The sequence below is a fragment of a genome, unplaced genomic scaffold (assembly GCF_019419815.1).
Source record: "Pyrus x bretschneideri cultivar Hongxiangsu unplaced genomic scaffold, Pyrus_bretschneideri_v1 Contig76, whole genome shotgun sequence".
Lineage (NCBI taxonomy): Eukaryota > Viridiplantae > Streptophyta > Magnoliopsida > Rosales > Rosaceae > Pyrus > Pyrus x bretschneideri.
This window is the reverse complement of record NW_025999816.1, coordinates 1,261,755-1,288,960: the sequence shown is the minus strand read 5'-3', so window position 1 is coordinate 1,288,960 and position 27,206 is coordinate 1,261,755. Positions and strand designations below refer to the sequence as shown.

General features: G+C 36.6%; 3 protein-coding genes across 5 annotated transcripts; 2 read left to right on the top strand and 1 right to left on the bottom strand.

Annotated features, from left to right (window-relative positions):
• Positions 1 to 1,274: 1,274 nt before the first annotated feature.
• On the top strand, positions 1,275 to 8,266 carry LOC103955557 (protein BREVIS RADIX). Of its 3 annotated transcripts, none has more exons than XM_048574871.1 (7): positions 1,275 to 1,615; positions 1,741 to 1,861; positions 3,145 to 3,290; positions 6,191 to 6,582; positions 6,766 to 6,895; positions 7,040 to 7,440; positions 7,695 to 8,266. In XM_048574871.1, exons 3-7 carry the CDS (start codon positions 3,177 to 3,179, stop codon positions 7,771 to 7,773), a joined length of 1,116 nt encoding a protein of 371 aa, XP_048430828.1. In that variant the 5' UTR covers positions 1,275 to 1,615; positions 1,741 to 1,861; positions 3,145 to 3,176; the 3' UTR covers positions 7,774 to 8,266. The 3 variants fall into 3 exon arrangements, with proteins under 3 accessions (XP_048430828.1, XP_048430829.1, XP_048430827.1); XM_048574872.1 differs by having other exon boundaries at positions 1,737 to 1,861; positions 7,043 to 7,440; XM_048574870.1 differs by having other exon boundaries at positions 1,737 to 1,861.
• Positions 8,267 to 14,051: 5,785 nt separating this feature from the next.
• On the top strand, positions 14,052 to 22,149 carry LOC103955558 (MOB kinase activator-like 1B). Its single transcript, XM_009367459.3, has 7 exons — positions 14,052 to 14,176; positions 18,169 to 18,217; positions 18,772 to 18,880; positions 19,673 to 19,766; positions 20,567 to 20,700; positions 20,796 to 20,959; positions 21,696 to 22,149. Exons 1-7 carry the CDS (start codon positions 14,154 to 14,156, stop codon positions 21,768 to 21,770), a joined length of 648 nt encoding a protein of 215 aa, XP_009365734.1. The 5' UTR covers positions 14,052 to 14,153; the 3' UTR covers positions 21,771 to 22,149.
• A 409-nt stretch (positions 22,150 to 22,558) lies between these two features.
• LOC103955555 (transmembrane protein 45B) lies at positions 22,559 to 26,003 on the bottom strand. The gene is made up of 4 exons (XM_009367456.3): positions 25,843 to 26,003; positions 24,890 to 25,593; positions 22,981 to 23,477; positions 22,559 to 22,902 (listed from the first exon to the last, which is right to left on the bottom strand). Exons 2-3 carry the CDS (start codon positions 25,234 to 25,236, stop codon positions 23,009 to 23,011), a joined length of 816 nt encoding a protein of 271 aa, XP_009365731.1. The 5' UTR covers positions 25,237 to 25,593; positions 25,843 to 26,003; the 3' UTR covers positions 22,559 to 22,902; positions 22,981 to 23,008.
• Between the last annotated feature and the right edge of the window lie 1,203 nt (positions 26,004 to 27,206).

The window sequence follows — 27,206 nt, the reverse complement described above, 5'->3', positions numbered from 1 at the left end:
AGGGATATAGAGCCAAACGTAATTTATTATTTTAATTGAATTACTATGGTTACTTAAATCAAATTACCTCAATAATTTTATGTTATGGATTGTCAATAATTTTCATGTTGTTAAATGTTTTTAAAAATGTTGTTCAAGTTTCATGTTGTTAATTTTTTTATGTTGTTTAATATTACTTCATGTTGTTTAATATTGTTTAATGTTGTTTCATGTTACTTAATGTAAAAAATAAAAAATAAAAACTATTAAAAAAAATAAAATATGACGTCAGGATATGGCCCAGCCAGGGCCCGCCCGGTTGGCCTTTTGGCCCTTTTTTCTAGTGGGGCCCACAAGCCCTTTGGCCTGGCCCTCAGTTGGAGATGATTTTCGGGCTATTTTCGGCCCTCTAGACCCTTGGGTTGGAGATAGTCTAACTAACTGAAAGTATCAGAACAAACATATCTCGTTTTATAAATACCAAGCACATCATTCATAAGAGCAGACGCAATCCAAGCAGAGGATCATGAAAAACAAGGCTGCCCAAATCAATATTGAAACTCCACTTCGCCATCTAATCATCAATACATTTTCACGTAATGAAAATACGGTTCAATGACATATGACCGAACTATTCATCATCATCATACAATTGGTCACAATTGTATAAAGAGGACGAAATTTATCAGATAAATTTTGCTTGAGCAAAATAATAGTAGATAGAGAGTCTATTTCAATGATGAGACTAGTTACACCTTTTGCAATCACAACCTATTTGGCGAGCCACCACTTTCAACCATACTAACTATTTTAGTATCATTTTTCCCTAAACTTAACAATCCAAGTCCTTTTTTTTCTCTTGAGGTCCACAAACAATGCAATTTTATAATTTCTAATATTTAGCTAAAATTAACTTTCTTTCTCATCTTAACTAAATCTAGCTAGTTACTGTTCACAAAGTTAAGTTAGCTAGTCATTTCGCTAGCCAATTGGAGCTTAATTTTTCTACATTTTTTTTTAAATAGCAAAAATATCTCATTTAGCTACGCTGTTAAAGATATTCTAGTAAAGTTTGTGAACCATTGAGTTGGGCTTAATATTTTTCCTTAAATTAGATAATTTTGTTTCCTAGTACAACCCAAGTCCAACTCAGTATTTGTATTTGATTTAAATTTACCAAATGAGGGTATAATTGGAAATTCAAGAACAAAAAGTTAAGAGGGTGTGGATTCGGTACATTGGGATGTCTATAAAAGACACCCTCCAAAAAATTACAGGAGCCTTTGTTGTTCTCTTTCGTTCTTCGTTTCCCGTTTCTCATTTCCCGTACGCCTCCAAACAGAGAGAAAACAGGGTCTCTCTTTCCATCTCTCTCTCTCTCTCTCTCTCTCTCTCTCTCTCTCTCTCTCTCTCTCTGAAGCTGAAGGCCAGCCACCAGTCTGCCTGCTGCAACTTGCTCGAGTCATACCATGAGGAGCATGATCAATGCCCATTCCATTGACATGGGGATGAGGATGGGCTGAGACTGAGAGCCGCCAAACGAATTCAGGCTGTGATTGAAGACCCAATCGGCCACAGCGGCAGCCGGTCCGCCCGTTTAGCCTCTGTGGTGCGATCCAGATCCCGCGTCGGAAAGGTAATTGATGAACCATGCAACTCCGGGACGCTGCTAGAATTGTATTCAAAGTTTATTTTGTTTTTGAGAATTTTGAATTCCCCACACCACATTTTTCTAATTGTGTTTCCGGTCCATTCAGACAGGGGAGTGAGATTTCGACTGTTGTTTTTACTTTTCTGTTCGGTAGTGAAGCTGAAGGTTGAAGGGGGACTTGGAAGAAGGAAGAGGGGACAAGATCAAAAAGCAGAGCCGGGTTTTGCTTCGGTAAGTCGCTGTCGAATAATAATGACATTCAAGTTTTTTTATTTATTTCAATTTATTTTCTGTCTCTTTGTCCATGCAACCACCGCTTTCATACCCCAACGCCTGTCCCTTCCCCTCCAAAAAATAAAATAAAATAAATAATTCAGAGTGCTGCTCCCTCTCTCTCCTCTTTTTCTCTCTCTAGTTGCCTTTGGAGTTTTGGAGGAACAAAGTTACAAATTGTCGACGAGATTTTACATAAAAGGAAAGAAATTTGGAAGAGAGAGATAAATGGAAGAAATTGATTTGGTTTGTTGCCTAATACAAATGTTGTCATTACTTTCTTTCTTTGTAATTTATTTGGATTTTTTTATTAAACAAAAAATATTAAGAATGCGGTTTCAAGCTTCATTGCACGTATTACTACGAGTGTTGTAACGGTTAGATTTGATTTTTTCAATCGTTAGAGCCTCTAAAATCAATCTTATCCATCCAATTTCGTATCACTCGGTGTTCCCCAACACTGAAGGAAAATTGAGTTTTGAGACCACTTTGAAGTTTTGAATTGCGATTTTTACTCCATTTTTCCCCTCCTTTTTTTTTTTTTTTGGCTTCTTTTCAATTATTGACTCATTATATTTAAGGGATTTTCTCGGTCTTGTTCTCTGATCCCGAGCTCTTTTCCTTTTTCACTTTTTTTGTTCTTCTTTCTCTTTCTTTGGTCCCATTTGTTTCCTGGGGAGAATTCAAGGACCAAAGAATAAACAACTCGAATCCTTGCATTTCACACTTGCTCTCATATTTCTCCTTCTTTTTGTTTTTATTTTTCCTTTGTATTTTCTCACATTTTCTCGCCAACCAAACAAGTTTTGGGCTTTTGGCGGGCAGTTACTCGTTTGGTTTTCGCAACTATTATCTATCTATTCTATTACGAGAAGAGCGCTCGTCAACTTTTTGCCCCCTTCTATTATTTTGTTTAAAACTCTCTGAGGATTGCAGTCCATCCAATTCCAAGGATGTTCCACACAAACAAAAAACAAAAAAAAACACTCAGCAGCGCACGCGGACTGTTCTATTTCCCAGTAAATTGTCCCAATTGCCCCCGTTTAAATTCCTTACCTCTAGGGTATTACTGTAATTAGCCACACCTTGTCTTTTTTGTTGCAAAAGATACAGCTTGGACATTCCATCCCCTTTATCCATCCGTCAAAAAAAGAGAGAAATTTGTTTTGTTTTGTTTTGTTTTCATGTGAGTGTAATTTGTGAATTTCATGTACTAAACTGAAATTACGTGGTTTGTTCAGGGGTAAAAAGGTAAAAGAGAGGAGCAGGAAGGATGTTTACGTGCATAGCATGTACGAAGCAAACGGACGATGGAGGAGAAGAAGGAGCAGCGCGTGGCAGCGGCACCCCAAATACAAAAGAAGCCGTCAAAAGCCTGACGGCGCAGGTTCCTAATCAATCTCTCTCTCTCTCTCTCTCTTCTGTGTGACTGTGTCTTTCTCTCTCTATCTATCTCTTTCTGTCTCTGGATGTGTGTCGTTTGCTTGCTTCACCAGTTCACCTACACAGCCTTTGCTTTTTCCAGTTTCTTTTTCCTTTGAAAACACTAAAATAATAAAAATTAAATAAAATCATAAGTGCATAGGGGGGGGGGGGCCGGGCGGGTCTGATATCGTGGGGTCTACTTTTGGCATCTTTCCCCCGTATATATGAACATCCTCCACTATTGGTTTGGCTTGCTGTTTTCTTTCAAATGGATGAATAATAATTCGTGTAGTTGGGATAGTGTTGATGGAGTAATCACTTGTGTTGTTGGGAAAATCAAATGCGTCGTTTCGGTGGCGTCATCTTTATGTGTTTAAATATTACTTTAATTATTCGTTAGATATTTAACATGTAATGTTATCGGTTAGTGGAGCGAATTTTTGCAAAACCTAATTTTGAATTTATGAAATAAGACTACCTTTTGATACCTCTACTCCCATCCTACACCTGCATGGCTATAACCTAATTATCAATAAGCACGGGGACTCAAATTGGCAGTGAGCCCAGTCTAGATTCTGTATTGTGACAAAATAAAAGAGGGGAGAGAGAGAGACAACTCTCAGTATGTCACATGTCAACTTTGAGTATGTCATGCAATCAATCATTTTAACCACTTGTTTAGTTACAAACTTCCGATCTTAAACACAACGCATAAATAAACACAAACATGTAAAAATTACTATCCTATTTTTATAGTTCACAAAATATATATTTATTTTGTACAAACGATATTCACAGATAATGAAATGACAATAATCTCATTTGTAGGAGTCTTACAATCGCTGTTAAATGCAATAGTGGGTATTAATATTTTTTTTGGTAGGGTATCTATGCATCCAACTATTAATTTTTTATAGAACAATTTGGAGGAATGCACCAAAAATTTGTTTTTTTTTTTTATGAAAAACAAAGTACCACATGTTATTTATTTTGTTTGAATAAAGAACCAGGTAGACCAAGTCCAAAAAAAAAGAACCAGGTAGACACTGGCCTCTAAGTGAGCAATGGTGGGACACGTATACTTTAACTATCATGTCATTAGAATATATAATATATGTAATATCGTATTAATTTATCATACGATGTCTACACACGTTACTATTATATTCATTTCAGAATTTTTTTTTGGTCTGATTTATAATGTTTTTATCTGACTTGATTCAAAAATTCTTGGGTGCTCTATAGTACCCGGTATCTAGGTGTTTACATCGTTAAATCTTGATTTTTTTTATATTTTAAACATATATTAACAATTAAAACATCCTGATACCGACTTTTCAATCTAAATGACTTCCCATTTGATATTAATCATGGCCTAATATTTTACTTTTCATTTATTTAGTCTGAATTGTTGTGAAAATGATTAATTTAAGCTCTCTTTTTTTTTTTTTTTTTTTTTTATCAACAAATATGTAGGAAATGTATAGTAAAAAGTTGCAATTACATTTAAAATGTCAATTAGTATGAGTTTCCACAATAAGTAAATGGAGGGTTGGGATTGGTTGGGGTGTCGAGAAAAGACAAATGGTTACTTAAATTTGGAAAAAGAGAGACTGCTAATTGATGTCCTTTGGTGGTGACCCACCTTTGAATTCTTGTCTAATCACTGCATTTCTAAAGTAATACATAGAAAATACAAATCCAGTAGATGACAGCCCGACCCAGACGGGTCATGTTATAGCAGAAGAAAATAAAGTACATAAAATCATCCAAGATTTTGTTTGATCATCTGCCTTCACTTTGGGGCTTTTTGCTAGCACGACTCACTTTTCTAACACAAGGAATGCTACAGTTCGTTATCCACCTGCTCCAAAGATTCTTTTGTGTCACCGGCGGTATGTTATACCCTCATCGAGGGAGGTAGATTGTCTGCCCTCCTGTATGTTATACCCTCATCGAGGGAGGTAGATTGTCTGCCCTCCTGTTTGAGTGTCCTTCTCATCCCCTCCTATTTTGTGTGGTCAAGGTTAAGTCACGTCAACATTTTATATTGATTTTTTATAGAGACAATAAGATAAAAAGCAATATGAATATAAAATGTTGACGTGGTTTAACCGTGACCGCACAAATAGGAGGGGATGGGAAGGACACCCAAACAGGAGGGCAGACAATCTACCTCCCTCATCCAGAACCCACATTTTCCCTATCCACACGACATAGTTCCTCTCATGAAAATGAAATTTAGTTTTAGTGAAGTCACCGGCTTGTAAATACTTGCCGTGTATTTAAAAAGTGCATTATTCGTTCAATAAACGATTGACACATAATAAATAAGTGACATGGGAGAATCTCTTTGTGTATGGATGTCTCAGCAAGACCAATCACAAAAATTTGGTTCCAAATAAATACGTACTTTCCATTATTCCACAGTAATTGTTGTTTTGCTTATGAACTGTGCATCACATTTCTACACTTCGATAAACTACATGTAAAGAAAGTAAAATGTTTGCTTCTTCACATGGAACCATCACATATAAACTGTTTTCATCCATTTCTATGTTATGTTTTTGGAGGAAAATTTTCTATTTTTCTGCTAAATATTCAAAACCTACTCTACATTATTGACATGGAAATAGTGATAGAATGGGGTTTGTCTTCAGGCGTCCAACCTACCAAGTAGCTCGACTGTTTTAACAATCTTCACCGTTTGATTTTTTAGAGTCAATCTTCACCGTTAATATTTTGGACTACCCAGTAGTCCCAAACTATTGAAAAAAAAAATTGGGATAAATGTATGTTTCAATTAATCATTGTACAGCTTTCTTGGACGCTTGACCAACCCCATTTATTAACATTTTGTAGATTAAGGATATGGCACTGAAATTCTCTGGTGCGTACAAGCAATGCAAACCATGCACAGGGTCAAGCAATTATAAGAAAGGACGGCCGAGATACCCGGATTTTGATACTGCTTCTGAAGGAATGCCGTACCCCTATATGGGAGGTGCAAGCACAAGTTCTACACCTGCTTGGGACTTCACCTCTAATCATCAGTTGGGTGCAAGATCGGACTCTCGATTTACTAGACCATATGGTGGCGGTGATCGTGCATCAATATCAGCACAGTCTTGTGATGTTGTGCTAGAGGATGAGGATGAGCCTAAGGAGTGGATGGCACAGGTGGAACCCGGCGTACACATTACTTTTGTATCTCTTCCTAATGGGGGAAATGATCTCAAACGAATTCGTTTCAGGTATGCCAATGACCTTCATTTATACAGACAAGCATATCTCTTTGGAGCGTATACGGAACATTTATAATGTTTTGGGACTTTAATTTGATGTGGCTGTGATTCTGAAAATGTCGTAAAATCTAGTTGTTGAATGTTGATTACCTATGTGCCATAAATTGATTATATATGATTTGAAATTTGAAGCCGAGAGATGTTCAACAAATGGCAAGCGCAGCGATGGTGGGGTGAGAATTATGACCGCATCATGGAGCTCTACAATGTCCAGAGATTCAACCGGCAAGCTCTTCACACTCCCCCAAGATCCGAAGATGAGGTAATGAAAATTAATGTTTTCTTTATCATTTTTTCATGTTTTTGTGATAGAGTTCTCTGCTCTAGACACTAGAAATGAAAAGGGTTTGTGGTGGTTTATGAAGTTTGTGTAGACCAAAATGTTATACTAACCGCTTGTACTCAGCAGCAGAGAGATTCTTCTTACTCAAGGATGGGATCTGCTATGGAAAGCCCTATGGCTCCATCAGTGAACAAAGATTGGACACCGAGGCACAACTATAAACCGTCTGGAACTGGAAGTAGAGGGTATTTCCCCTCTGATGGTTTGGATCATGGTGGTGGCAGTGGTGGTCACTACTATAATGCTGGTGGGTCAAGTGCTTATGGAGCAGGTGGCCCCAAGGGAGAGGCATCATCTTTTGATGCATCGCGGACAACAACCTCCTCTCGAGATGAAGCTTCAGTCTCAATTAGCAATGCTAGTGAAGTGGAGTCGGAATGGGTTGAGGAAGATGAGCCTGGGGTGTATATAACCATTAGGCAGCTAGCGGATGGCACCCGGGAGCTCAGGCGTGTCAGATTCAGGTAATGGATCCACTGCCATGTTCATTCACTTTCTAATTTGAGTCATTCATATGGTACTTACAAGTTTTCACTGCATTTACTTCCATTCATCTAGTTCTTTATCTTGCTTAGAAACCTAGTTTTTTCTTGCTCAACATTTACTTCCTTATTCCATACAAACAGTTCTCGATTCTGTTTTCATGATTCATATTTTGTAATTTCTCATTTTGTTGGCGGAGAGGCAGCTCATGACCTTATTTCTGTTATTTGCACAGCCGCGAAAGGTTTGGGGAGATGAATGCGAAGACATGGTGGGAAGAAAACAGAGAGAGAATACAAGCACAATACCTTTAAATTCTAACACTGCATGACCAACATTTCTGGTGGAAGGCATGAAAGATTTTAAGATGCATCTGGATGTCTCAAGAAAGCTGGAAAATAGAAGATTTCAATGGAGTCTCCAATGGAACTAATGATGGTTGGAAATTGAATTGACCTTATATGGTCTAAAAGGGCGACCCCAAACCAACAAGGCTCCCCGCTTTGCGAGGGTTGGGGGGAATGTGTATCTTACACAGCCTTATATGTCTAACACTTTAAATTACAATTTTTTTATTACCTTCCTTATCATATATAGTGATGGCCCATGAGGGTGGTAGTTCATTCACATGGGATGGGAGACCCAGATGTGTCCATTTTTGCCTTCGATTGTCTTTGGGTCTTCTTTTTTGCCCCTTACCATTCCTCCTTGTTATATTTGGAATTTTGGGATTACGCGGCTCACATTTGAGTTTGTTCTTTGTAACACATATAGTTTGAGAAATGGAATTTCATTGATTTGCAGTTATATCTATGGATGTCTTGTACTAATCTGATCGACGTTAAATTTTGAGAACCTATCGATCAAATATCGACAATATAATAACTAAAGATTGTCAACAAAGACAACATATTGAAAAGCTGATAATTTAGAAGTTTATAATTTTATTATTTTGACCGTTTTACCTTTATTTTTTTCATATAATTTGGCTTCCACACATCCCTCTCTGTTTTTTAAGAAAAATGATAAACATACTTTTTTTAATTTTCTCACACGCTCATATTTAATTTTTTATGTTGTTTTCATTTGATTTATTTATTGATGACTAAAATTAGAGAGGGGAAAACTTGTTGAACCCTTACATAAAAGGAGAAGATCCCTCCATGTTGTGTTCACCTGTGAAGTTAATTAGAGAAACTAGGCATGTAAGTTCTCCTAAACAATTTTTGACAATTAAGCAATTTCGTGAATGCGATAAAACTAATAACGACTGCCCCATGTACAATATAGTACCCGTTTTTAGAGAGTTTGGTAGCCAGTATATGTTGGACTCCATTTTGTGTGCACGAATTGTAATATTAAGTGTTATATATAGTCTATTAGTAAATGTATTACGTATAAGAGATCTCTTTTGTTAATATATATGACATATGAACTATGGTTTCGTTTGGTCTTTTAAGTAGAATTAGAATGGATGATTCATCGCGCTCAAAGTTTATTGAAGGTAAACGTTATGTTCATTTTGACACTTAATATTGAAGTATCGTCTTTTTGGAAATGAAATGAAATATTGCCCTTATGTTCTTAGTTTGTCAAACTTTGGAAATGAAATGAAGTATCGCCTTTTTCCTTATAAAAAAAAGTTGAAGGTAAACGTTATGTTCATTTTGAGGGAGAATGGAACGATACTGGAAAACTCATCATTTCTAATACTCCCAATTTTTTTTTATGGAGGGAGGGAGGGGGGGGGGTGGGAATGTATGAATCAAATCGACAATATTGATACTAAGTAAACCGTATATTTGTTAAATGACTAAATGCTTTTTAATTCAAATGATTTGTCCTACTAATGGTGTTAAAGAAATTAGACGATTCTAATTATAATATTTGTAAAGTAAAAATACGTTATTTGAAAGGGATGAACATACACGTGCATCCAAATGGAATAGGTGCAAATATTATCCCTATATGTTGATGTCAAGAGCGGATGCATTAACATTGTATTTGTTACCTACTCCCATATATCTTTCATGAGTCTTGTTAGAGTGAGGTAGAACGTATGAGACAACAATTTCGATCCGCGCACGATCTGCTAGATTGATCGTTTGACTAGAGAGCGAAGCACTGGCGGATGCAATAGGTGTCAAAGGACCCCTTGAGACTTGGAATATCTCCCATTGAAGCTATATATCGACTCCTTGGAGTCCCCTAAACTTGCCCTCATGTTCGACAAAATATACAGTGTGCTATCTCTTTCGAGTTGGCTAGTGTCTCCTGCATGCATGCTAGGTGATGTGCATGCCATATGATAAACCCAATATTTTAGTATTCATCGAAAGAAGAAATATTTTATTGTGACCGGAATACGGAAGGTACACTATCTGCTTTTATAAGTGGTCAGAAATTTTAATATTTAAGTTATTAAGTTTTTAACACACATATCCCACAATTTGTATATATAGTGATACGTGGTGTATCATCCCGTGTTCTGATCACACTGGAAAATCTCTACATTGAGAGGGAGGTGATTGTGGAATGTGGCACTTCAAGGACATGGTGTTTATCAAATGTAAGTGACACAGATTTCCCTCAAAGAAGTATATTATGACGTTAAAATAATAATTTATTATTTGATTAACTCAACGATCATAGTTGGTTATATTTATATGGGGTTTTATTTTGGTTAATTGTTAAGAGTTTTCCGTTTTGATTGATTGGTTGTGCTTTCTTTTGGTTACTTAGTATCGGGTTTGTGTCTTAGCTAGTTAACTTGTCTAGGACAATGTTAGCTTGTTATTTTGTTTTGTTTTTTTTTTTTTTTAATTATTCTTCGGTAGTTTGGATAATGAACGTTGAAGTTCGACTTTACCAAATTAAAATGTTGACTTTAAGAAATTGAACAGTGAAGATTGTTTCAAAGTCGGACTACTTGGTAATTTGGAACACCCAAAAAATCCCTTAAGTTTATCCTAAATTATGAATGAAAATAGTATTGTTTCATGTTATTTTCGTCTATTTAACATGGGGCCTGTTAATAAGTAGTGTTTTACATGTGAAATAAAATTTCAAAAGACACAGTATACATATTAAATAGAAAGTTTTAACGAAACACTTTCAGTATTGTTCACTTTTAAAAAATGACATTTTTACCTTTCCTGATACTATTCACTCACACATTTATTTGTTATTTTCCATTAAAACTAAAATTTTAGAAGACTTTTAGTTTGTTCTCCTTATTAAATATAAGTGTAATCAAACATTCGAAATAGGAAAAGAGTTGTAATTAAGACAGAGATCTACTTTAGTGGTGGTCGCTGAATGGCTTTATGATCTGGTTTTCCAAGTATCCATTGTTAACTTGAAAACAAAACATTCCTAACGTTAAAAGGTGGTCATAGTCCACGATCGACCATGCCTCATGTTTCATATACTTTTCTACGTCTTTTTTTCACTTTTGTTATCTTTTTTATTTTCTTTTTCTTGAGGAAGAAAGGTAGGGAGTTCTGAAAAACTTGTTAACCTGCTTGCCACGTCAACTCTACGCAACAACTGATTAATTCTTACTTTCAGCATTTGATTCATCTGTTTGTATATTTACAAAACTAATGAGTCATGTTCGGGTTATCCATCTTTCCATTTATAATGAATACAACCAAGTCAGAGAGAGAGGGGCTAGGGTTTTGTTTGTCCCTACTAGTGCTAGGAATATAGAGTATGATTATCTCCCCTTCTATTCTCATTCTATTCCTTTTTCTCTTCTCACATTTTACTTTTTGTATTTTTGTTTTTATAAAAAAAATTAATATAAAATATTAACGTAACTTATTCGTAATTGTTCAAATATGAAAGAATGGAAGGCAACTCTCAAGAGTCAAGAGTATAGCAACCAAGTGACAATATTGCCAAAGCACCAAATATATCAACCCTAAAACCAAAAAACCCAAGCATGCTAGCTAGCTGACAATCGACAACAACCAGTTATATATATCTGTCTGTCTATCTATCTATCTATATCCTGTGGGTGAAACTTACTCACTGCCCAAGACAGACAGGAGAAAAACCGATTAGTCATTTGCCCTAGCTGGTTTGCAGTTCTTGACTGTCTCCTATCCGTACTATTTTTCCCTCTTGCGCAAACCAGGAAAGGGTATGGCTCCTTTTGGAGACCCTGGGGGGGTTTGGGTTGCACTCCTGACTCCTGACTCTGACCCCTCAAACCAGGGAAAAAAAAAAGGAAAATTACAGAGAGTACGTTAATGTATGACCCCTCAAATCGGAATCTAGTTTTGGGTTGTTTGATAAGATGGAGTATCTTCCTTTTTTTTCTGTCAGAGATGGAATATCTTCCTACATACCTATTTGGATATTTTTGTAACAATGCTGAATGATGATTCCCTCACCCAACGGCGCAACTGAGTACCTAATTCTTAATTCGTGACCTAACCTTTATATTACAATTTTGTGAATTTTTTTATTTTATTTTTTATCAAAGATTATTTGAGCAACATACATAAAGCATTTAACAGTTAAAAGACGAAAGCTTGTTCATATGCACTAAAAAACCAATCTTTAACCATGAAATTCGAAACTTAGTAAGTGGTGAACCAAATTTAACTCAAATTACAAGAAGGAGTTGAGAATTCATTTTACCTTTATAGATATCTCTTTGCATAAGCAAATGCTATTTACTCATGAGACAGCTTTCATTACCTTGCCCCTTGAATCCTTGGATTTGGATGACAAAGTAGAATCTCCATAAACCACCGAAGTTGATGGTCTTTTAGTTTCTTCACCGAGGAGAGATGTGAAGATGAGATGAGTGATATAGGGTTGAGAGTGGTGCTAGCAACACCACCCTATGTGGCCAGCCTTATAAAGAGAAAATGTAGAGTGATGCTTCTCCAATTTCTCCAAATTACATAACCCTTAATGAGGGTAAGCTTATAACTCCCTTTATATAGTCCCTTCTTATAAGTGACTTAAGGAGAAAACCTAGCTCTCTTTTGGTGTAGGAACAGGGTCGTCAAATTTGTCGAGCGTCAGCTTATGTCTCAAAAGACTTAATTCTTTAGTTCTATATCTTGTTCATTTCCTCTATCTTAGGCAAATCACATTTAGACGATTATAATGAACAATCCAACAAACAACTTTGTTAATTGGTTTAGAGAAATGATATCCAAAAGTTTATCTAAGAATATCTCACAAAACTGTACTCAACAAACATTGCTCTTAACTCATATGCAATGGATCACGCTGCCTAAATGTCCTAATATTCCTAGGTGTAAACATATCAATTTCGGTGCCAAGAGAGATACTCTTGAGTAACCACAATCGTACCATTTCTTGAATCTGCTCTGTTAAGCGGAACAACATGATTCTACTAATACATTGTGTTATAACAAAATTACTATGATATCCGTCAAGATGTTAACTCGTTCCGCACAACTTGCGAACCAAATTCGATCTGATATGGGGCACAACATTCCGATTCTCCAAAATTGACAGGACAAGTTGGGGTCGCAACGCTCACTTAGCCCGCAGATGGTGCACAAGAAACAACAATTTCGATTTCAGAAATTCGAAGATCCGGTTGGAGCAACAACGCACTTTGAAAGGCAAATTCGCTGGACATTCGATCTACTACGACTCTGATTAGATCTAGTCACTCCGCAATTTGGCATCAACTATCCCAATCCAATTGTGAAAAACCCCAGTGCTGCAACAGATACGAAGATACCATAACATGTCTACCGTTAATACGATAGCTTGAACATCGTTACATTAATGATCCGTTATCTAAACAGCATGTTCGACATTGTTATAGTATTAGTAGCAATCAAGCTTTCTTTTATACTAATTATCTTTCTAGATTCTCTCATAGATTAAGAGTGATTACTTTCTCTACAAGGACTCTCGAAATCTCTATAAATACGCAAGTCAAAATTCTTATAAGGATCATCTTTTTACAACACACACAAAACTACACGTGATTTGATTCTCCCTCTTTGGCAAGGGAATAGGTAGGCAATCATTTCTGGTTTCAATCACATGCGCCCCAAACAATCCCCCTATTCTTTGAAGTTCATGGGATTCCGACAATTATTCATATACCAACGATTATGCATAAATTTGGTTCCAACCGTTATTATTTGATTGTTCAATTTGGGCCTTTTGTACGAACTGGAATCAACCCCAGGCATTAAAATATACAATTTTTACTCGTGAAATTGACCTCGATCATGGAAAGGGGTACTCTCCAGATCCCTTCCTCCTAATCTACCAAGTTCGGAGATCCGGGCATTGAAATTTGATTCAACGACTAAGGTTATTATAATTTTTAAAGTAAACCCATATTTATAGCCGTTATATCAAATTTTAAAAGTTCTGATCCCTAAACTTGGTGGATTAGGAGGAAGGGATCAGGAGAAATCCCTTTCCCTCCATCACCACCAAAAATGAAAACCATTTTAAACACCTGTAGCACTCAATGCTAAGTAGCATTAAAGGACTAAAGTAAAACATTGTCAAAGTTATGTGGGCAATTGTGAAATTAACGTCTTTTCCTTAGTTTGTCTTGGGGTTCACAAAAAGGGGTAAGGGCCGGCCTGCTCTTTTTCCAACCCGATCGTATATTATGAAGGACGAAGGAAGCTGACAATACACAAACCCCTCTTCCCTCTCTCGCTTTGGAGCCATGAGTCTCTTCGGTCTGGGCAGGCAAGTACAAACTTTTGATCTGCATATCTCCTTTATGTCCCCAGAGATGGATCTTTCTTCCATGCTTGTTTCATTTCTGGTGTTTTTTTGGTTCTGAATCTTTTGATGGATGTTTCTATTTCTTTATTTTTCTTTTCTGATCAGTTGATTCCTGATGTGTTATGCTTGAAATCCTTTTACTTGATCTATGAAATTTGTGATTTTTGATGTATTCTTTTGGATTTTTTGGTGTTGATTAATGGGTTTTATCTTTTTTGTTGTTCTACCATACTGAATCACTGATACTGCTGGGGTTCTGTAAATGCAATATATGGAAGGTGTGGATAGCTTATTAAAGAAAGTCGATGATTTCTATTCGTCTCGCCGCTGTTAGTTATTAAATTTTAGTAATAGTGATGGATGATGGAGTTTGGTGATAGAGCCCGCTTATTTCTGGGCGTTGTAGCTCAGGAAAATAATAATGGCAAGAGGGTTGATGGTGGATAACTTGATGGATAGATAGATAGATAGATAAGATAGTAACAGCATTATAGTTGATGCATCACATGGGTTGTACTTGTGCGTGGTCTTTGCATTATTTGGAAGTTCTGTTGTTTCTTTGCATAGTTTTTCATAATGATGATTTGGTGTTTGGACCATGATGGATGGTAAACTTTGTACTCAATATGTTGTCGTTCCTTGGTATTGAAATGGGATTGATATGTCGCATGCAAAGAAGCTTTGTGGCAGGTGGACAAAGCTCTTTTTTGTCGAAAGGAAGAAGGGTTTCAATTCATTGAGTAGTTTTCAATCTATTGTTTTTTCATTTTACAGTTCCAATTAAAGTATGAAAATGGTTAGAAAAGTTAGTGAGGAATTTACTGTGGGAAGCTATTGAGAAAGTGAGAGCACTTGATTAGATGGGATGTAATAATATATAGAATGAAAGAAAAGGATGGTTTTAGGGGAGGCTGAAAAATGTGGTGCTGCAAGGAAATTGGCTGTTGGGAGGGCGGGGGAAAGCATTTTTGTCAAGGGTCTATGGCCCTTCGAGCCAGGAGTGGACATCATCATCATCTGCAGATAAATCCAGATCCCCTTCTTTGTTCATTCTTTTGAGATGTTATTTGATCAGGAGTGGGACTGAGAGACCCGCCCCTCTACATCAATCTCGTTGTGCACTTTGCCAGTTTATTATCTGTCTCTCTGTAAAAATCTAGTAAAGTAGCAAAATAGTTAGCAGAGTTTATGGCAATTTCTTGGCGGACGGTATTGAGGAAGGGAGAAAGGATTGATTTGTTTGGGTGTAATATCTAGAAGGAAAGCAGAGGGTGGTTTAGGGGGTGAGTGATTCGGTGAAGAAAAATGGGGAGCTGCTTGTGTGATGGCTGTGTGGGTTTCCCTTGGAGAGGGTTCTCATCCACTGGAAAGGTTAAGGTTTTTGCGGGGATGTAAAATGGTTGAAGTCTTATCTTATGGAGGTGTGATTTTTTGTCTGATTTTTGGTGGTATTTCTTGTAGAGGAAAGTAGGATTTTGGACATTTTTGGAGAGGAAGGTATGGAAGTTTGCAGGACAATGTTCTGTTTGGGTTTTCCTGGTGGGTTCAGTCTATGGACATTCCTTTTTCTGCTGTATACTGTTGTTTTTGTAGGTGGCAGTTTCCTGTAATATTTGATTGTACTGGTTTTTAGAATTTAAAAAATTGTTTCTTAAATAAAAATTAATAAAGCTGATTAGTTTATTGGGATTTGACAATGAAGAGGAAGTGGGTGCAATTTGTGATAGAGTTAGGCTATTTGCTTCTGTCTGGGCTTCTCTGCCAAAACATTTCATGAGTGTGATTTTCTTGATTGGAGGGGGAGTTTTGAACTGACTCCAACCTGAGATTTTCTTCTGTCAGTTGGTTTAGGTTTTTTCGTTGGTTTTTCCATTTCTTATGGTTTTTTCGTTTCTTATGTTGTTTTATGTGCTGTGTAGATTACTTGTTCATGCTTCCTGTATTCCTTTCGTTTCCTCTTACTAAATATTGTGTTTGTCATAAAAGAATAGTAGAAGGCAGTTTGTAAACGTAAATGACAAAAGAGTACATTGCTGTGAGAAGAGGCTAGATCAAAGAATTTAGGGTGCGTTTGTTGCACCGGACTGTCTCGACTGGACTAGCTTCAGGGACTAAGCTGGATTAGCTTAGACTAGACTAAGCTGGACTAGCTTAGTGAATCGTTTGGTACAGTGTTGGACTAAAAAACTAGACTAACAATAAATTTCATTATTATTGTTATATTTTAATTTATTTTCTATTAAAAATATCAAAATGAATATATTGAAAAATAAAAGGGCGTAGCCCTCTTCTTCTTCACGAATTGCAGGTGCTTCTACAACTTGTAGAATTATCAAACTTTCAACGACTCAAATTGATAGGCAAAGAAAACCAAATTTGCAATTTAGAAGATGAACGAGCCTTGTTTAAGATTTCTTGAACATTGGTTTCTCCCTCACCCTCACCGACAGTTCCACTCAATTCGTTGGATTCTTGTAAGACTACCATAAGCCTTAATGTAAAAGGTACTAATTAACTAGGTAAGATCATATACCTGCAGAAATTAATGAGTTAATAACAAAACAGATCAGAATTTACATAGAACAACTTTGTACTTCATTTCATAAAGTAGGAAAAATAGCAGATAAATTGAAAACAAATGGGTAGCAATCAAAACCCAGAAACCAATCAAATATGAGAAATCAATCAAACCCACAAATCGATCAAAAACAAAAATCTATCAAAACCTAGTAATAATTTCACGAATCTTCAAAACAAAACTGAAGAAAACTAAGAAGAGAAAGTGGCAGAGGAAGCAGTGTACGTGGACGCGGCGGTGGTCCTGGGATGGTCCAACGAGCTTGTCAAGCAGGATGAGGAGTCGAGCAGAGCTAGGAGTCGAGTGGGACGACGCGAGAGAAAAGAAGGGTCTTAGCAATCCGGTGGTAGTCGAGGGGTCTCGCTAATCAGCAACAACATAGCACCAAGCAAACCCATGTGAAAAAAAAAAAAAAAAAATTAAAAAATTGAGGAAAAAAAAAAAAAGCAATCCTCTTTACCTGATGGGAGAGTTTGCAGAAGAATAAGAAACTTGGAGAGGATGGAGCAGTTTTCTTCAAGGATTTGATTGGGAAAAAATTATCGGCATGTTAGAAATGGTGGGGGAGACCAAATCGGAAGTGGGTATTGGAGGCCTTGATGCGTTGTGGGCTGAAGCGTTGGGAACTGAAGCTTGCAAGGGCTTGGCATCCATGGCGGTCATGACGACGCTTGAAGCAAATCGCTGCCACAATGCCCATTTCCTCCCCATGATCTGCAAATCGAAGCAAATTCCTTTGAGATCCAAAAGAATGTAGCCCATAACTCGTAGAGGGGCAAAGCAGAGATGAGGAAGAAGATGAAAATGGATGCGAGAGCGGAGAAGAAGAAGCAGGGGCGAAGCGAAAGGGGCTAAGCGAAGATGGTCTTAGTGAGTCCTGTGGTTTGTGGAAGGTCTCGCTAAGAACTCCTAGCGAGGCCTCTAATCCATGCGAGTCCCCTTTGGTCCCATTTAACTTAGTCCCAATGCAAACCAAACATGGGACTACGTTAGTAAGTAGTCCAGTCCAGTCCAGTCCCAGCTAACGAGGCCAAACAAACGCCCCCTTAGGGTTTATGAAAATGGTCATGTTCTTGTTTAGTTAATCTCTCGGTAGTTATTACTTCGTAGATAAATGAATGGAAAAATCAAGACATGCATATGTATTAAAAATTTCAAAGAGTAGATATATTATCACGGGCTGTGTGAACCAGAAACCCATAATTTAATGTCACCAACTTTCTAGTTTCTAAGCACTCCCTCTACCCCTCTGCTTATTTTCCTGTGTTAGTATGTGCATGTACAAAATGCATTTTTATTTTCTTCTAAGCTGCTTAGTACATTATGATTTTAGTTACTATCAATTTTGTAAAACTGAAGTTTGCTAATGATGCAGAAACCAGAGGACATTCCGCCCGAAAAAAAGCGCACCTTCAGGGAGTAAGGTTGTTCCCCTTTGCTCAACTTTTTCTCCGAGTTTATGTATGTATCTATAATTCTATATTGGTACATCGTTCTTCCAAAATAGAAAACTTTTATTGAGTTTTTGTGGCCATTTATACCCATATTATATGGGCATAATTTCCTATGTAACTTTCTTCTTTTCTCATCTGATTCTCCTTACTACAAATTGAATTGTACTCGGAAATTTTTCTGTCCTTGCATTTACTACTACATATATGTTCTCCTAGTGTTTAATTCTCATGATGTGGGATTTAAAACTTGAAATTTGTATGGTTTAAACCTGTACCTGTGAGATTTAAATCTCTTAAATGATATTAAGGACAATTTGGAATGAGAAAAGGAGCATGTTAACAGTGTTTAGAACCTGAATTGAATCGGAAAATGAGCATTCACGAAGTTGTAATTTAAAGATGCAAAGTGAAAGTAACTGGGACTAAAAATCCAGAGAGAAAAACAATGAAAGAGCTGTTCGGATCTTATACTACAATCATACGGTGTAACTGAATTCGTTCATTGAATTTTTCTCTTGATGCAGGGTGCTCAGCTTAGAAAGCATATTGATGCTACACTTGGTAGCGGCAACCTAAGAGAGGCAGTAAAACTTCCAACTGGAGAAGATTTAAATGAATGGCTTGCTGTTAACAGTTCTCTCTCTCTCTCTCTCTCTCTCACACACACACACACTCTCACACATCACAAACTAGTGCCTGTCAATTTTTAGTTTGTTTTGTCCATTATATGGTTGATACGTGGTTAAAAGTTTTGTTTCTTATCAAAAGAACACATGGTTGTTGCATAAAGCTCTGTTTAGCTTGTTGTGTGATGATTTAGACAGTAAAAGTTTCTATGTAAAAGGATTTACATGAAAATGGGACTCTTTCCTCCGAATTTTTTTTTATTGGATGCAACTTGAGATATTATTGGAAATTATATTTATATTTTCATGTGTTTCTCTTAGAAAGTATTATGAGAAAATAGATAAGACTTTAAAAAGCAGTTGAAAGGGAGTGACTTTACTTCTTAATATTACTGTGTTCCAGACAAAAACCAGAAAACTATAGGGCTTGCTTTTATGTTTCTTCCAATTAAAGAAGAGAAAGAGGAGAGAAATAAGGTACTGAAGAAAAATGAGAGGCGAGGAACAAAAAAGTTGGAATAGATAAAACTAAAACTAAGTACAAAGACCATTCTACATATTCTTGCCCCTTCCTTCACATCTGATCTCCTCCCTCATGTCCCCACATCCGACTGAAAGAATAAAAATCACAAAATAATAAAAAACAGCACCAATTATGTGAATTTCATTTTCTCTGGTCTTTTAGGAAAAATAATCTTCGTTACAACATTCAAGTACCTCCTTTCCAGCAATTTATTGTTTAATTCAATCCCTCGTGTACTCTATTTCTAAAATCTTGTCGTCGGTGTTAAAATTTCAGCTGTGGATTTCTTCAATCAGGTCAACCTGTTATACGGTACCCTCACAGAGTTCTGTACTCCAGAGAATTGTCCTACAATGACTGCAGGCCCCAAGTATGGGATTATATCTTTCTTTTATTAAACCGTTTTGCTCTTTCTTTTCTTAAATCTGGGCTTTTTACCATTGTGTTACTGGCTTCTTGTCTTTCTACCAAAAGTCTCCTGGGGAACGTGGAAACACACTAAGTACAAGATGTTTCAGAAAGCTAGATTTATAATTTTATATTAATTCTGAAATTAATAGCAATTGATTCCATTTGCAATTAGGTGTTCACATGTTGATAGATATTAAAATAAACTATTAATTTGACTCTTTAATACTGACGTGTTTAACACAGGTCATCAACACTACTATGAAAAGGATCAAGTATTCAATATCAATATTCTTTAGATAAGAGAAAATGAATGAAGCTCCTCCCTATCTCTACCCCTTGAACCACCCTGTCCCAATCTCTCTGCTTTGTGGGAAACCAACCTCCTCTTTCAGACAGTATGTGGACCTTTGCATGCCTCAACTTCCCCTTTCTCTTTTGGGTTGTATACCTTTCTCTCAGCACCCACAACCCAGTACTTGCATAATCTCCTACATCATTCTGGTCATTCAGAATGTGGTTTGTCTGCTAACCAACCTTTGCCTGCTAGCTCTAGAGTTACTTTTCAGTTTCTGTTGCATAAATTCAGTATTGAAATATTGCCAGCAAATTTCTACATCTTTTTCGTGTAAAACCTTTGAAAAGTTATGTACTCCCAATTTCTCTTTTTACTCGATGGCTTGGACAACTTTAACGACTGATCAAATTATGCCTTCTATAATTTTTATTCTAATCCAGCTTCTGTTTGTTAACACTCTACAGGTATGAGTATAGGTGGGCAGATGGTGTACAGATTAAGAAACCGATTGAGGTTTCAGCTCCAAAATATGTTGAATATCTAATGGACTGGATTGAATCTCAACTTGATGATGAATCCATATTTCCCCAAAAGCTTGGTAATGCTATTTATGACAATATCGTTTTTTCCCAATGTTGTGTTTTTCATTTGACTAATATAATTCATTCTCTGTTCACTTTCTTTGTCTTTCAGGTGCACCATTTCCCCCCAATTTCAGGGAGGTTGTGAAGACGATATTCAAAAGACTGTTCCGTGTATATGCCCACATATATCACTCTCATTTCCAGAAAATTGTGAGCCTTAAGGAGGAGGCCCATTTAAATACTTGCTTCAAGCATTTCATACTATTTACCTGTGTAAGTACTCTTACTATTGCAATAACTGTTTTCTTTTCTCTTCTTTTTGAAATATATCTAGTTGTATGTTTATCTGTTTAATCATTGTATCTTTTTGATAACGTCGATAACATTCTGAAATTGATTATATTCTTAATTCGCCTTCTAGATTGTGGTCTAGCTGTTGGTAACTTGAATTTATAATAATAGTCATAAAATAGAGTACAAAGACTCGGGGAACAAGAGGCCAACCAACGTTTTGCTACAACTCATAGAAACAAAACCAAAACACACCTCTGACATTGTAGTCAAAACTCTCAACTACAGCAGCTTCCCGATCTAATAAAATTATAGAAAATAAATCTCTACAGGGTAGAGAGGATGGAGCCTGTAAGGAATCTATTACTTTTTGCAAACAATGTTGAATTGTAACCGAGGAAAAACCCAAACTAACCCATGCAACCTCAACCAACTACTACCTCAGACCCCAGTGCATATGCTCATTGTAAGAACAAGTGAGTTCCAGATTCCGTCCCCTTTTTTGGCACAAAATACATCAGTTGGGAGACAGACATTCAATTCATAAAGTGGTATAGGTTGCTAGTTGTTTGAACACCTGTCATGGCCTTATTGTTATCCGATAGAAGTTAGATTCGAGGAGTGATATTACTAATGCATAATAGTCATGGTTTTATCATACTTCATGGACAAAGTTCCTACTTGGTAAACTTGTAGGCTGATTCCGTGCTTTTTGCAGGAATTCGTGCTAATTGACAAGAAGGAGCTAGCTCCACTTCAAGAGCTTATAGAATCCATCGTTGTTCCTTATTGAACCCGGTTGGCAGATCCCATTAGGGAAGCATATTTGAATGAAATAAACTCTAGTGATCTTTACAGTCTCCTACGTTGCGTGTTATAAAGACTTTTTTGTGCATATGCTGTGTGCCTTAGACTTGAAATGTTTAATTCTCTCCTAATTTATTTCGATCTATGATATTGTGGAAAGCAAACGGGCAGCAGTTGCTCTTTTGTATAAGCGGCTGAAGCGGAAAAGCTGAAGTCGATCAGCTGAAGGTTTGCCTAGCTGGTTTTACATTATAGAAGCATAAAAGTGAGTGTTGTATTTGTATTTCTTGGTTTTACGTCAAAACTAGCGGCTCGTTAAATTTAGTTTCGAACAGATTTGGCAATAAATTGTGAATTGTGTGGAAGCGATATGCAGTTTTAATTAGTTTTTGTTTGAATATTAATTACCATTATCAAGCAGTTGAAGGCTAAATCACCTTGAGTATCTCTGGAACTTTAGTATTGTGTGCATTTCTACGACGATAATCCTATCGTCCTTTTGTTTAAACCGCCACTAAGTGCGATTAAGCCCTAAATGGATCGATGGCACAAAACAGACATAATCGACGACAAATATAGAAATCTTGATGTTCTTGCTGTTTTGGTTTGCATTCTTTATCTCTTGCCTTGCTATTTGTTCCACACAACTCGAAACAAATGGCGTTTCGTGATAGCGTTGGGCTACCACACCTTCGCGTTTTGGTTGCTTGTAAATTTCTCGTCAACATCGAGATAGCTATGTTGTAACCCATGCTAAATCCTAACTCGACGTCATTTTAATGAATAAATACATCAAATATTATATAGATCACAATAAGTTTACAAAATTCGACACCACCAACAACAACAAAGTATTTTCCCACTAAATGAGGTCGGTTATATGAATCCTAGAACGTCATTGCGCTCAGTTTTGTGTGATGTAATAGGGAAAATAGGGAAGAACATGACCTTGAACAAAAGCCTCTTCATTATTGACAAAAAAAGCTCCCCTTGTATCTTTGAAATTATGAATGCCACTAACTCCACGACTCGTAACTCCATTTGCTTCTATATCTAAAATCTATGTTTCGATCTTTCCTCCGGTAAACATTATATTTTTTTAGATCTGCATTTCAAACCTGTAAAATCACAGAAATCAGGTTGTCAGAAGAACAGCTTGTATTGCAATAAACGCGGACAAGGATAAGCTAGCGTACCCCTATGTCGATCATCAACCAATACATCTTATACTGCACGCAAGCTCCGTTGATCAGAATGCCCAAATCTTGAGGTAACAAAACCATATCCTCCCACAACTGCAACAAGCAAGCTAAGAACCATGGTAAAGAACTGGAAGTTTGCAAGCAACTCACCTCGGACCTCACTGTCGACAGAATGACATGAGATCATATCATCCTTGAGCTGACAACCATCTGGCATCATGGGGCCGTAGAGAGTGAATGCAGTCTGATAAAACCAGAGGCCTTGGAGAGTTATGGCAATACCGCTACATAAATCAATTGGAAAGCTGGTTGGTAAGAGGGCTCCAGCCACAGTTGATAATATGCAGAGCCCGATCAGGAGGACAAGGAGGATGTGGTAATACCCCTCGAGGCCTTTATGAGTTGTTGAGTGAAAGTAGAAAAGGAGATACTCTGCACAGAATGCTGTAGCAGCAATCAGAGCAAGAGCTCCTTCAGGCATCGGAAGAAATCTAATTGCATGACATTAAAGGAGAAAGAAAAACAATTAGCCATAGTACAAAGTCATCGCATAACAGAAAACCAAGGATATTGCATAGATGATGTGTTGGACGGTTAAAATTAACAATTAACAAACAGTTGCGTAAATAGAGGTTAATGTCTGATGGGTAGCACCATGATATTTGAAGCACCGGTAACTATAAAAATAGTTTCAAAAGTAATTCTACAATGATCCCACCGAAAAGGAGTCAGTCTGCAGGCACAAGCAGGCCGCTAGAAACCATCATGGACTTGGGTACTGGAGCTTCTTCAGCTCTCCCCGATTAACATGAGCGAATAGAATACTGGAATATATATATGAGAGTTAAGGATAACCCTATGTTAACAAGCCTAGTGGAATAATTAGTCTTGTTAGCTGTAGGTCAAGAGCTGTGGCAGCTTTTTCTGGGAAGGGATCAGGATAAAGGAAGGATATCTACCGGGGTTCAACGTTTTAGATGAAGCTAAGTGGTGATGGGGAGAAGCTGTGTTGCTCCAAAGGTGGGTCCTGAAGAGGCCATGGCTGATGATGGCATCAACATTGATGGAAGACCAGTAGGTCAGAGAGAGGGGACGGGAGACTGGAACCTAGATCAAAGAGGGAGCATCTCTCTCTTGTCAACTGAAATTCCAAAAAACACAAGTACTATCATCAGACATCTGCCTCTTTATTGGAAACATTTTCACATCACTCTGAATTCCTGGGGAACGATTGCAAAACTTTTGCTGTCTGTTGACATATATCTAAGTTTCATGAGTTAAAACTGATGCTTACACAATTATATACGAATTAAGCAATCATATTAAGATAGTGTTTTTTTCTTCTATTCTTATTTAGCTATCATAAATAGTGGATAAAAGTGTTGCAATATATCACAACAAATAATTATGAAATCCCTTATTCACTTCCCATGGAGTATCTAATTGCAAATTACCATCCCCATCTAATGTACACAAGCACAGATGGTCATCATATAAGCAGCTGCCGCAGTCATCTAATTATGCAAGTACTATTATCTGAACGATTTTGATTGCTAGCATCAAAATTAAAATCTTTAAATTGTAAAGAAACCGAGGAAGCATGGCTACAAATGCCTCCTCGTCCAAGCTGAAAAAAATGAATAAACTTTTAGATGTGCACTCATTTTGTTAATTTGTTTCCGGTGCTATAGAAACATCCACTTGAGCAGGTGAAAAAAATGCAACACTCTTAATTGATCCAAGCAGCTACTCCATCAATCTCATATATTTAAAATCTAAGAATCAGTGGCTCTATTGCTTTTTCTATCCTACCTTTTTCCGACGAATCAACAAGATTGTTACACAACATGATATAAAAACGAAGAAAATGGCAATCAATATAATCGATTGAGCATGACCATACCTTGTCTCCTGTGAGATCAGGGTGACAACCCCAAAGATAAAGAACATAAGAAGCATCCCCGAGTGCTCGAAATCATTCATGTGATGAGGGTTCAAGACTCCATCTACAAAGAACTTGAGATGGGTCGAATACAAAAGCTCGATACACATATCAATGAAAGCACCAACTGCTATAAGATAAAGCTCAAAATACTTAAGCCTCCCATCAACACCGGGAATTGGGTTCCATACATGTACCCGAAAGGACTTGGGGTTTGACACATATCTCACCAGCGAGCACCATACGTGCCACAACCCAACAACCAAAAACAAAGTCCCTGGCAGAATATGACCTTTGAAAGAACCCATCTTTCTTGGTTGATGGATATATCTATATATGCACCGATCAATGTCCGCCTCTCTGAGATTTCCCTTTATTTTTTTGGTCAATATCTCCCTGAGATTTCAATCTTTTTCTTGTCCAACAAAACCCATAATTTCCTTTTCCAGGAAAAACACTTCGAAATTCTTTTCCTTTCCGCTGGCAGACTTTGTGTTCTTGGACTGAGATTTTTGGGTTCTTCTGGAAGTGTTTTGAAGGCGAAAGACTTGATCAATTTTCCAATTTCCAACCTTCCCAGGAAGGAAAGTGTTGAAAGTCGTCTTTCTTTAGTTAAGAAACTAGGAAAACAAGCACAAGCCTCACCAGTAGTCAAACTTCAACATCTGACAATGAGAACATTAATTACGATTTGTAAGCACATAAAACCATAAAAAATAAGTAAAAACAAGATCGAGGCAGTAAAAAAATGGAAATTGACACTAAACCCAACATTTTATACACGAAAAACTGCATCGCAATTCACAGTACTAGCTAAAAAAATGGTAATTGAATGGCGCGTAAAGGGAAATCATCACGATATTATTAGAGAAAAAGCCAAAAAGGAAGGGGAAAGAAAAACGAAATCAACGTACTTGGGAATACTAGTAAGCGTATGATTGATTCATCAAAGGGCTTTGCTTTTTGCAAACCCAAAAGGCAAAGGCAGTGAAAGTGAGCGAGGGAGAGTAAAATATCTACTGTAAATGTGGTGATGATGATGGGCGGACGTGGTGGGGATCCAACAGAGAACGATGATTATGGGAACGGACTTGTTAAGGCGATATAATGTTTTCACGCGCCGACTCTTGGTGGGTCCATCTTTAGATCTACACCGTCCGGTCAAAGGCCTTTCTTTTATTTCAAACGGCTCTCTTGGATGCTTCGGCGATTATTGACTTAAAATTTCTGATCGTGTATTCAAATGGGATTTTGAAGTATTTTAATTTTTTTTAATAAATTTAGAAGTATTCAATATAGATTTAAGCGATTCTCTTAAATTTAAAATTGTATTCAATAAGAATTTTAAGATAATTAATTAAAATCCTTGGAAATCTAGGTATTCAATTAGGATTTTAAAGCAATTTATAACATTTACTTACTTAGAAGTTGATTTTAAAGAATTTGAAAAAATTGAGGAATTCGAGGGAATTTAAGAGATTTCGTAGTGTAATTTAAGCATCTACAAATCTCACGTCTCTCAGATTTCGAGGGAATGTTTATTTAATTTAAACTTAGATACAATAGTTAAAAATTTTTATATTTGAAGAGGTGAAATGTATTACGAAGAGTTTATTTTTGTTGAAAATACGGGTGGGTTAATGAATGCCCACAATGATATTGAAAACATTGGTAGATTTTTCAATGCCCACATAAAGTGATATTGACTTGGGAAATGAAGGAGGATCATATTGTCAAAAAGTGTGTGCTGTAAATTTCAACGTATAGTTCATACTTTGTTTGGAGTTGCTCTATAAATAAAGCGCTCCATATGCTTTCAAAATACACAGAGAACAAAGCAAGATTAATAACATCATTATCTATCCCTCCCTTTTTTATTTGTCATCTCCTTGTGTTCTAATTATAGTGTAATATTTAACACCTACTTCGCTCCTGTCATTAATAAATGTTATCTCTCTAACTTTTACCTATTTATAACAATTTTTACTTTTTTTATTTTTATTTTTTTTATTTTTTATTTTTTTACAGATAGTATTTGACGGCTCCTAAATTCTTAAACAACTTACACGTTTGAAGTAAGCAAATTACATTTGAAAAAGTATAAAACCACATACATGAATAATTGTAATTGTGACTTAAAGGAAGCAAATTTATCTATTGTCATATTAGCTTAATATGATTAAGGATATAATTGAGTATTTGTTGGGAAGTGAAAAAAATTTATAAAGTAGCAGCGAATATCCATGAAATTTGAATTTCTTTCATATTGCAGCAATCC